This window comes from Sinohyriopsis cumingii, chromosome 5, assembly GCF_028554795.1.
Source record: "Sinohyriopsis cumingii isolate HCF-2022 chromosome 5, ASM2855479v2, whole genome shotgun sequence".
Taxonomy (NCBI): Eukaryota; Metazoa; Mollusca; class Bivalvia; order Unionida; family Unionidae; genus Sinohyriopsis; species Sinohyriopsis cumingii.
Genome location: NC_142965.1, coordinates 43424499 through 43436635, shown reverse-complemented (window position 1 = coordinate 43436635; position 12137 = coordinate 43424499). Strand labels below are relative to the sequence as shown.

The following is a 12137-nucleotide window of genomic DNA, read 5'->3' as shown; positions in this document are numbered from 1 at the left end:
GTTTCCCCTGTAGCAAGCATTGTAAAATGTATAATCTATATTTAGAACAGAAATTTTACAAATACTCATGAAGAGAACCGGGGCCCAACTGATTTGTTTTTTTAGTGGCACATGTACATACTCGTATCAATAAAATTTAATAAAAAAACAAACTCCAAATGAAGACAGCTTTTTGAATGTAAGAATTTTTCAGATAATGAAAGATTAGCATGTATTATAATTTGCTTGAGTTCATATTTTTCTGTGCATGCGTCAATACCACTAATTGTTAATGGTTTGACATTTCATCATACAGATTAATACCATTTCATAATTAAGCTAAAGAACAGTTAAAATGTGTTCACCTCCATGGAAAAAGATATGTATTCCACAAAAAGTGAAATATAGACTGGAGTACGCCAAAAATTGGCCTTGCATTCAGCCATCAAGCATCGATGTACATTATGCTTTTCATACAGTAGTATGCTGTGAATTTTAGAATTGGGAATGTGCACAGAGGCTCATATCGTTGCATTAAAAAAAAAATTGTCATGTACTGTCTAATAATATTATTATACACTACATGTATGCCAGATAAATTGTATCCAACAACATGAGCCTCTGTGGGCATGTGGGAGAATGATGTGAAAAGGCACACAGCTTGCAGAAAGCACATAATGGAAAACGAAGAGCATTCAGCAGATTTCAGGTCTGAGTACTTTAAGCCACCTACTCAAGTTCTGCAAGCTACTAATGCTAAAGCATTGTTTGTGAGTGTTTTCTTGTTGAACCTGCCTTTCTTAGTTGGGTATCAGCAGCAGTGAGAGTGAAAGAGTATTTCCCATTGTAAGGAAAAACTGGACAAACTTTAGTGCATCCTTGGGTGCTGAAAATTTTCAACACTTTTAGTCATCAAGATTAAACAGAAGGCCCTTAAGCCAAGTTGATGAAGTTCAAGTCTACCACAGCATCATATCATGACAAATAGGGTGTATATCAGTAAATTTGGCTGCAAATGAATTTGTACTTGTAATCAGTGTAAATAATGTTTTAATTTTATTTTGGGATTTTCAGATAATGCAGTACTGACCATCAAAGTGGATGGAGCTAGTGTCATGGTATGATCTTTCATTAATTGTGTTCAAAATTCACTAAATTGTATCCCTCTTTTCACTGAATGCAAGTCTGGAAGGTTGGCACCGCTGCATTCCAGAGGTGGCTGCTTAAAATTGGTGCATGTCCTATGTATAGGTGAGTCTTTGCTGTTTCACAGCCTAAAGTCATGATGACAAATGACTGCTTTGTTTATAATTTCAGTGGAGTTTGACTGGGAGGAGGAACATGAGAAGCTGGCTGTAGATCTCGAGAAGGAACATCCTATAAATTACAGTGGCAATATTACCACTGACTCTGGCTTCCACACCACAGAGAAAAACTATGCATCTCAAGAGGTATCAAGTCAAAACAAAAATGAGAAAACCAATTGTGTATAGGGATGTTTATCATGTCACGCTTCTGCATGTTAATATAATACTAGGTTCCCACTACCATATATACTTGCTTGATGTCAAGTTCAATTGCAGAGTGCACAGACACATATCTGCAGTCCCATAAATGCACCATCAAATCTGGGTTTGGCTGATTTATTAGGAGTAATCAGTAGAATAAACATCATATATCCGGGTCTGCTAGAAAGGGAGTGCATATGGTAGAAATTTCCATTAGCAGCCTTAATTGTTTTTTTACAGTGGATGAAGACAGAAAAAGCAGTAGTAAAATTATATCATTGTATATAATTTATTAGCCGTTTGTAACAATTAGTAGCCAGTTTTGTCTACCATTGATGACAACATAGTATTTATCTGAATATACAGACTATATGCTAATAAGACTGTTGTTAACCAGTAACCTACGTGGTTATTATAAGCTGGTTTGAGTTTACTTGTGTTAGTTCCTTTGCTGATATATGAATTTTTTTTTTTATTTTAGTTTTTATAATAGATTTTTAATTAGAATATTATTTGTTGTGCAAAATTAGCCATCAGTGACTACATTGAAAACTACCACCACCCCCTCCCAGCCATGACTGTAAATTGTTGCATTTAAATCCGTGTCTTTGGTAATGTTGTTTGTATTTATCATGAAACTGGATAAAAGTATTTATTGCAAAGACACATTCATGGAAAGTAGGTTTCTGTACCTTTCTTTTTTGTACTGGTGGATATTGCATTGGTGTCGCTAGCAAGATAAAGCATTCTTTGTTTTTGTGACAGGAGTACATGGAGCAGAGCCTCAGCAGGCTGGTGGTGGATGATGAAGATGTTGAGGATCCTGTGGTTCTTAACACAAAAAAGGCCAGACCAATACCAAGGGTAGCTATTGTTATGTATTTCCAGTTTTTGGTATTATTGAGAAATCTGATTTTTTAAACATTGGTTATACAGTAAAACCTGTCTTGAAAGACCACTGTTTTGTGAGACCACCTGTCTTGAAAGACTATATTCTCAGTGCACAGATTTATTGATTATATAGTGGTGTGACCTATTATGAGAGACCACCTGACTTGAGAGACCATAATTTGTTGACAGAAGGGTGGTCTTTCAAGAGAGGTTCTACTGTACTAATTATTAGAAACTGGTAGACCGCTCCAGTGGCCTAGTGATTAGAGCATCCGCCTTGGATGCGGGAGGTCATTGGTTCGATCCCTGGCCGAGTCATACCAAAGACTTTCAAAAACGTTACTAACAGCCGCCTCGCTTGGCACTTATCATTAAGAGGTTAGTGATAGGACTGGTTGGCCTAGTGTCGGTATGTTGTGACTGGATGGACATGATGCTACATGTCTGCAGCATGATGCCTAAGTGCTAGACATCACTGTAAGTTGCCACACTGCAGACGTCATGGCGATGTGACTGAAAAATTGTTAAAGCTATGTTAAAAATCTAAATCACACACCCACATTAAAAATAAACAGACTGTACTAATTATTAAAAACAGTCTGCACTAATTATTAAATATGGGATATGCTGATTATTAAAAATAGGCTATGCTAATTATTGAAAACAGGCTATCCCAATTATTATAAACAAGCTGTACTAATTATTGAAAACAGTTAATCCCAATTATTAAAACATGTTTTACTAATTATTAAAAAAGAGACTGGTTATAAAAAAAAACAGGCTTTACTCATTATTAAAACAGGCTATAATAATTTGTATACTGTCCAGGTAAGTAGAAGAAACCAATTTTGTATCAGTGATAATGGTGTGCTAGTCCTTTTTTGCCAAAGAAATTTTTATTGACAATAATAATTCAGTTCTTTGTATAAAAAAAAAATTAATGTGCAGGAAATGCAATAACAGAATGCTTCTATTTTTGTCTTTAGCATTTAGGTTGTGTATGTGGGGGTGTTTGTTGTATTGGTTTTAATGGTGGGTGGCTTTGTGTGCAGTTTTTCCCCATAATTTCTTAGTAATCATTTACATAATTTACTCCCTTTTGTTATACTGCCCAATCCCTGGGTACCACTCCTGTCTGGGTTCTGCCAGTGTGTGGAATCCTGCTGGTACCTGGTGTTATCAGGTCAGAAATTATGATTGGGATACATTGTTGGTTAAGTTTTTTTTTTTTTTTGTTGTAACTCTATCAGTTCACCTCATGCTTGGAATATATCATCATCTATTCTCCTTCTCTCAGGTCCTTTGGTTTCTGCCACAGGCTCAAGAATTATAATGGGGCACATATTTTGTTAAAGTCATTTCTGTCAATTGTATTTCCAGAACTCCTTACTTAATTTACTTTATATTTGAAGTGTCATCCCATAATATTGAGTCTCTCAGTACTGTTCCTGCCTCCATGTCTTGAAATTTTTTGTGATACTTTGCATGGAAGGATGAATAACATTAAAGTGTAATGTAGTTCATTTTACTTATCCTTAAAATGTTTCAGGTATTGAATTTTACATGTAAATATGTATTGGACCAGAGAAAAAGACAAGTAATTAACGTGTTGGCAATCATGGACTTCATTCTAGCTGTACATGTGTTATGGAACTAGTCCATACCCAGAGAAAGAGCTGAATAATTAGAATGCTTGTAGCCTTGGACTTTATTCAGCCTGTACAGGTGTTACTAACCCATACAGAGAAAGAGATGAATAATTAGTATTTTTGTTGCTGTGGACTTGATTCTACATGTACAAGTGTTATGGAACTAGCACATACACAGAAAAATGATGAATAATTAGCATGTTTGTAGCCATGAACTTTATTCGGCCAGTGCAGTTGTTATTGAGATAACAAGAATTAGGTGAATAGAAAGCATTTTGTAGTTTTTGACATTACATGTACAGAACAAAATAATGAGGTGAACAGTGAGATTTTACATTGTCTTTTACATTATATTACCTGTTAATGTGCTATGGAACTAGACAAAAAAAACAGGATGCATAATGAGCATGCGAGTAATCTTGTACTGGTACATTAAGTGATGGCAGATCTGTGTCTCTGCCATTTTCAGTTGGGTCCAATTTATAACGATGTAAATGGTATGCCATGGTTATTAATGCCACAAAAAGTCTACAGTCCTTGAATTTGTTAATTACTAAAATGTATAGACTAGAGTTTTAAAAACTGTGGTTCTTTTTTCTAAACCTCCTTAGGTGGCGCTCACCAGATAATATGTACTTTTGAGAGAGTGACGTATGTAAGGTGAAGTAGTTCGCATTTAAAACATGCACAGTGGAGAGAACGTTTGCATACCTCTATGCTACATTAATGTAATGTGGATGATATTTCTTTTGGATATTGTACTTTTGGAAATTTTACATGATTTAAGCACACTGCTAACTAAAATGACTGCTCCCTTGTGTTAAAAAATCAGTCTGAATTAGTCTAAAGTACACTATACATAGCAGCTATTAAAATAGGGAAAATGAATTTTGCCAGACTAGACAATACCAGCTTCTGAAAGTGCAATGAATGAATTACCAAATATATAAAATGTAAAAAAAGTTATCGGCTCTTTTTTATACAATTGACCTCTGAAGTTCAGGAAGTGAAAATGACCAAGTAGAGCTAGCACTTTTTTGAAAGGTGCATATTTGAAGTAAGGCCAAGCTGTATACTCTATAACCCATAGTACACCCATCAATCATACACCAAAATAAAGGGAATTAAAGGTTCTTTGCATTATACCTAAGATATACAAGGTCTTTTTTAAATAGCCAGTATAACCAGTAAGGAAAGCCGGGGACATTCTTTTTCTTTAAATTCCTAACCCTATGCAAAATGCGAAACTGTATAGCGCCACCTTACTGTTTTCTTTTCTCATTTGTACAGAAGATGCAGAGTTTGGATGAAATATTTGGACCGGCTTCTCCACCCAGTTTTTTAGATACAGAACGTCTCGTAAGATTCAGTTTCTTTGACCTTCTTTGTGTACAGGAAAATGATTTCATAAACAGTGACATTTCATTAACACACTATGGTTGAATGACTTTTCCAAAAATTGTCCATTGTAGCTTGATATGTAATGAAATAATGACAAGAATTACAATGTTGGCCAAGTTTTTATGATTTATTTTTCAAATTGTTTTGATGACATTCTGGCATTCATTTTCCCCTCAGTCCATTAAGGTTTTGTGTTTAAGTCACATTGCTTATACTGTGGTGCAGCATTCATGTTTCATGAATATGTTTTTGGTGAGCCTGTCATAACTTTGTCACCTTGGTGTGTCTTTCCACATGTCCATCCATTCATAAGTATGTCTGTCCATATCCTATATGTTTTTTATTTTTTATTAAGCTGAATATTAAAGTTGTTACTTTCCTTTCTGTACACCATTTTCTAGCTAATGAAAGGCAGGCTTGATATAATTGAATAGGGTCTTCAATAAATTACATTTGTTAGACAAACTTGTGTGCATTTTCTAAACCTCTGACATTATCTAAAGCTCCTAATATTCAGCCTTCATTATTACAGGTTAGTATCCATCATATGTGCAGAAGAATTATATGCCTGTGTCATTGTTGTCTGTCATTGGTATTATCAAATACATCTTGGTGTTTAATTCAGTATTTAACACACCCTTACTTCTCATTTCATGAAACTGGATTGTTTAGGCAGCCTGAAGAATAGTACACCACCAAACTAATTTTCACACTTTATAATTGTGTATTTGTGTGGGTTCAAGTCTTTGGCTTGGCCAGTGTGAGAAAGCTTGCCCATAGCTTTCCGTGGGTCATTGGTTCTTCCCAGGGTTTTCCCAGGTTCTTCCACAAACAGTTATACTGACCACCATATATAGCCTATCATGTGGTGAAAAATGGTGTTAAACCCCATAAGAACAACAATAGAATCATGTACACTTTTAAAATTTTGTTACAGTAATGTAAAACTTGCTATGCACATCAGTCCTGAGGAAAATAACACCATTATACCAAAAGTGTGACTCATTATGCACCTTTGTTCACCAGAAATGTACGTCTGAAACAATTTATGCACACTTCTTGTTAACATGATTTTTTTAATGTAATTTGATCCACCCACCCCTAGTTGACACCAAGGGTTTAGTTTGACTTTAGGTCAGGTTCTGGGATACTGTTGCTTACTGCTGTGAAAATGTGTACATGCATTGTCTGAAATATTAAACCACCATACCAAAAGTAGGTCACTGAATTTTTATGCTCCAGTTATAATCTACACTTTTGATAGTTGTGTCAGTTTCTCAGACACTGTATACACTCATGGTACCTGAAATGTACTTGCTATCTGCATGTATCATAAGGGGTATTGCACCTTATTTAAACCCTCATCTCTTTCCAATCCAAGTTAGATGACTGAATTGTCATTAATTAAATCAGGTTTTTTTTTCTAGCATGCAATAGAAAAGGCAGATGGTGTTTAAATTGCTACACTTTGTTATCAAAAGCAGGTCACTATGACATTTTACACTTAAAGTGATTCCGTACAGTTGTTTGGCAAAAAGCTGTCCTGAGCTGGTGAGATGGCCAGAAAGCAGTTATCAAAGAATGTAGACACCATTAGCCTTGTTAAAGCTATCAGTGCAGTTGCTATTTTAATATAATAGTCAGCTGAGATGGAGTTGTTGTCGATCACAATAAAGGCTTGGCATTCTTTGCCAGTCTGGGCTCTTTGTGTGATGACAGTGACCTCATCAACCAATTTGCCACCACTCTCTTCCAGCCATGCCAGTACTGAACAGACTACTTGACCATTATGCATGGATGAGAATTTTCTGTTGATTAAGAAATTTCCACATTTTTACGACCACTACGCCAGTTTTAGATAGGTAAATCTGAGGAGAAAATTGGTGGGGTTGAGGTTGGTACTGATTAACCAGTTTATTTATTTATTTGATGTTTATTGAACATGACTGTTCAGGATACAGTTGGCAGAACAGAAAAAAAAACAGTCTGAATTATTTTTCTCCGCGAAAACCAATTGGAGCACCCATGGCAAACATTGGCATGTATTTAGGTTAGTTTTCATGCATTGTAGTGCAGTGCTTTATGAAGGCATTCTGCTGTCCCTGCAAGAATTGTTTCTGTTGCCATTAAAAAAAAGTTGTTTGATGGGAATTTTGTATCCTCTACTAGGCTTGACCACATCCGCTGGTTGCTTCGGCAGTTGCTATGCCACTGTTGTGTTGGCACATCCTTGTTTTATAAACTTATTTCTATTTTATGAAAATATAACCATGCATCCTGAGTTTTTTTATGTAAAGTGGAGCCTTGTTAATCCGGACACCTTCATTCCCAGTGAATATGTCCGGATTAACAAGTTTTCCGGATAATTGAATCATGCATGTTTTTATTTTACGATGTCATCACACCGTACACATGTACATGTATATGCTAGTTGTAAATGTACTGTATATTTAATAATGGTTGAAGTAATATGATGAATACATTTATTGACGTGTGTTTATTTCACATTATTATAACATGCGCTTGTACATGTACTGTAAATTTAAGTTTAGACAATTAACACATTGAACACATCACACTATGTACATGTATGTACTGTACATACAATTATTATGGGGGCCGTGAGTGGTCTAAAGCTTTCTCTGTCACGGATCACTGCCATCTCACCTCTGTCTGTGTGGTTTTGAGTCTCGGATTCGGCCAGTGTAGGTATGTGAGAAAGCTTGCCAGTAGCTTCTCGTGTGTTGGTGGTTCTTTCCAGGGTTTTCCCGGGTTCTTCCTTCACCATTAATACTAGACACCATGTATAGTCTATCGTGTGCTGAAAAATGGCGTTAAACCCTACAGTAACAACAACAATTATTATGTCAATTTCCTGAAGAAATCTGTAACCTTTGTTTGCCTGGATTCTTTGGCAGATCTATCTGCAATGATTATTGATAGTCGCCATATATTCTCAAGGGCTTCACTATTGTGTTTTATGTCATCACTGGTGAATATTGCTGACATCTGCTTGAAATACAAAATTCTTTTTTATGCTGCCAGTATCTCTACTTGTCTACGCTTGCTTGATGATGTCGCCATAATGTATGTAAAAAAAAGTACAACGAATACAAACTGATATCTCAGTTAAATGTGTTATGGTAAACTAATAATGCAGTAATTTTTATAAGTCATTTTATTCAGAAATGAAGCCCTATACTGTCCACAGCTTATATCAATCAACTGTATTTGTACAGCCATCAATAAATTGTTATTGTTTCATACAATTGGTAAAGAACAAAGAGGCTTAATGACACTTAATTTAATTACCATATGTTATGTCAAAAAGCGTGGATGATTTGATTTGCAGTACCCTTGGCATCAGACTACAGCTGCATTGATAGTTGCATTACCACAGCAGTATTGTTTGTTGCAGTTCTGAATGCAAATCCACGTAAAGTACATTTAAAATTACCTACACCCATCCCAGCTTCCTGTAATTTGTAGAATGTTAAGGCTGTTTAATGCTACTCAGGCCTCAATATACGTCACCTACATGAGATGGTTCGAATATTTGGTAGTGTCATGTTAATATTTGGTCCCAACAGTGTCAGATTAAGGAATGTTATACTACAGTATTTCATAATAAATTTTTTAAATTGTTTTTGTGAAATTTAAAGATTTTAAGATTATTTGTTAAGATGAAACAGAAAAATAACTCATTGTTTAATATTACTTTTCTATTGGGCCCACATTTCTCTGGCCATGTTTGCATGTTTTTAGGTATTTTTTGGATTTATGAGAAGTTTTGCCAGTCGCAACACTTATTCACATAGCTGAATTTACATAATCTTTACATCTAATGCCATATTTCAGGTTTCTCCGACTGCAAAGAACATCTGGGGCTTCACTGGGGTTGATGACTCCAGTTCTGCCCCCAGCCAGCCAATGAACAATCTTCAGTCTCTCTTTGCATTTGCCAAGGCTGCTTCACAGGTGTGCATTGAATGATCTGCTGATTATCTCCTAGATGTTGAGGATATTTTTATACCTGTGTACCCATGTATCTGTCATCTGTTATGAACTACTGAGTAGAGTTAAATAAATAATTTATTGAAGTTCTTTTGCTCCTATGGTAAGGATTTGTAAGACAGTGTTATTTTTAGCTGCCTAGGAGGAGTCAAACGTCAGATGTATACAAATGAATTGGTGACATTTTCAAATATTTTATTTAACAAAGCTTTTGTACCAGGTCATAATAAGAAGAAACATAATAAATATATAGAGTTGTGGGTGTTACGTGGTGGCAGGCCTAAAGAATTGTTTAATATGTTCATATTTTCACATAGCTGTTGGGTAATTGTAGCTTATTAAGATTGGTTAGTTTGGTTAAATAGCAGACATATAAAATATACATATTATTGCTTTAGTATGGGCTTAGATCTTTTACACCAGATAGGTAGAAGTTTTTGATCTCACACAGATACTGGGTTAATCATCTGATAGTGACACTGGAATGAATCGTTACAAAATAATACACTTTGGTAGTAACACATAGATATTTAATTTCTGGTATGTTACTCATAAGAGCCATTTTTCTTTTCGGATGTATAGATTTCAAGTCAAAATATTTAAGGTTTGATTATTTGCTGATTGCTTTGAAGGTTTTGTACAAAGGAAATGATTCAACGCGAGATATTGTGATGATGGGAATGTTAACATTCCATGTAGGTAAACGCTATTAGTAAGAATGTACTTCAGTATTTCTTCAGGAAATATAGTTCCCACGTTTATGTTGGGATAATAATATTATCACCAAAGAATATTCTATTAAACTTTAATTATTTTACATTTATTGTTCAAGTTCCATAAAATAAATACACTTAATGACATAAGTTTGCATAGTATTTTCTTTCAGAAGAAACACTAAATTTGCAATGACATTACAAATACGTAAATAAAACTCTTTGTTCTTTTTTACCACTCAAACAGGATTCCCCCTTAGGCTTTCGTCAGTCCACCACTCGGTCACCCTTGCCTTTGCCAAAGGCACTCACAGTTGATGAAATTGAGAGTAAAGTGCTCAATCAACAACCAAAGGTCATGATGGCTGAAGAATTAGAACGAAAGCTGCGAGGTGAGGATGTTCCAGATTCAGTTTCATCTAGTATTGTGAATAGTCATCTGGCATCAAGATCATACCCTGCCCACACTCCTGTCAGATCCCCAGCTCAACAGCTTTTCGGTCCAATGGGGCCCCTGGGACAGTCACTACATGGTCATATAGGGTCTTCAGTCCAGTCATCTATGCAGGTATTTAATAAGGAAATTTTGTGATGTACAAGCCAACATTTTAGTTTATCACTTTTGGACTGGTTTTCATTTTTCAGAAAACCAATAAAATAGATATGAAGGAAGAAAAAAAAGGATGACAGCACAATGCCATCTATTATTAATCAGAAATAAAATAGTTTAGTTAGTATTCTGCCAGAGTGAATAATTATGATTATCAAATATCATTTACTAGTAGGCCTCATTAGGTATGATGTATGTACTGGATTTTTATGATACCCAGTTTGTGATATATCTAGCAAATCTCTTGGATCTTGCCATTAAAGAACATTAAAAAAATAAAAATATCTTCGGTTTAAGTTTAAACATGTGGGTATGTCTTAACATTGGAACAAATTCATGATATTTTTAAAATTCTTGATATCACTTTGTAGGTCAAAGGCTATACAGAAAATTTTGTACAGCACTTGTAAACTCAGACTTTAGAAAATGCTTTTTGTTACCAAATTTGTTTTGATGGCATGCTTTTCATCTGAGGCCACATTCATTATTGATGCATGAACTATGTTTCTGCTTGTGGTCATACTGGCTGTCACTCCAAGGGAACTGTAAGCCAGCGACTTTCACACTGTAAAATCCGACTTTAAAATATGGAAGAAAAGATAATAGTGTTTGTTATAGTTTTTAAAATCAGTAGTTTAAAAATAGAAGATAATGATAATCTAGTTTTATCAACTCGTTATTGTTCATTAGCTCTGATGTTAACAAACTAAAGGCTTGAAGGGTATGAGCTTTGTAATAATTAAATTTCAGTCAAGTTTGAAAATCTTACTATGCCATTAAAATGGAAAGTCATTTTGGCTTGGAGTTTTCACCAGCAGAGTTTCTCCAGAATCTAGTTGTTTCTTAATAAATATGGCTAACCCACAATATGGATGGCTATATCGACATGGTGTTTAACCAATGGACGACTTATAATACTTAGTTGGTCCTAAATGAAAATGGTGCCAGTGGTATATCCAATATGGCTGCCATGATGACTGTCTTAAAAATCTTGCAAGTACTCCCCATGAATATTTGATCATTATGTCATGGGTTTATCACCCAAAGACTGCTACCGCTTAAGTGACCTAAGTGGTTAGAGCATCCCTCTTGGATGCAGGAGGCTGCAGGTTTGAACCCTGGCCAAGTCATACCGAAGACTTACAAAAATGGTATCAGCAGCTGCCTCACTTGGCATTCAGCATTAAGATGTTATGACTTGTCAACCTGATGTCAGGATAATTTGACTGGTTAGGACATGATGCTACATGACCTGAAAATTGTTAAAGTTATGTAAAAAATAAAATCACCACCCACCCACCCCGGCTGTTAATGATGTTTACTTTGCCCTAAATGAAAATAGTGCCAAGCTGACATCTGATCTGACCACCAT

General features: G+C 35.3%; 1 protein-coding gene across 2 annotated transcripts in view; it reads left to right on the top strand.

Annotated features, from left to right (window-relative positions):
• The window catches only part of LOC149799038 (protein PAT1 homolog 1-like), an 82991-nt gene that overhangs the window by 4703 nt on the left and 66151 nt on the right, over positions 1 to 12137 (top strand). For both annotated transcript variants that reach the window (XM_089957999.1, XM_089957998.1), the window contains exons 3-7: positions 1297 to 1430; positions 2253 to 2351; positions 5318 to 5386; positions 9287 to 9406; positions 10403 to 10723. In XM_089957999.1, coding sequence (XP_089814125.1) covers positions 1297 to 1430; positions 2253 to 2351; positions 5318 to 5386; positions 9287 to 9406; positions 10403 to 10723 — 743 coding nt within the window. The remainder of the gene's footprint in view (positions 1 to 1296; positions 1431 to 2252; positions 2352 to 5317; positions 5387 to 9286; positions 9407 to 10402; positions 10724 to 12137) is intronic.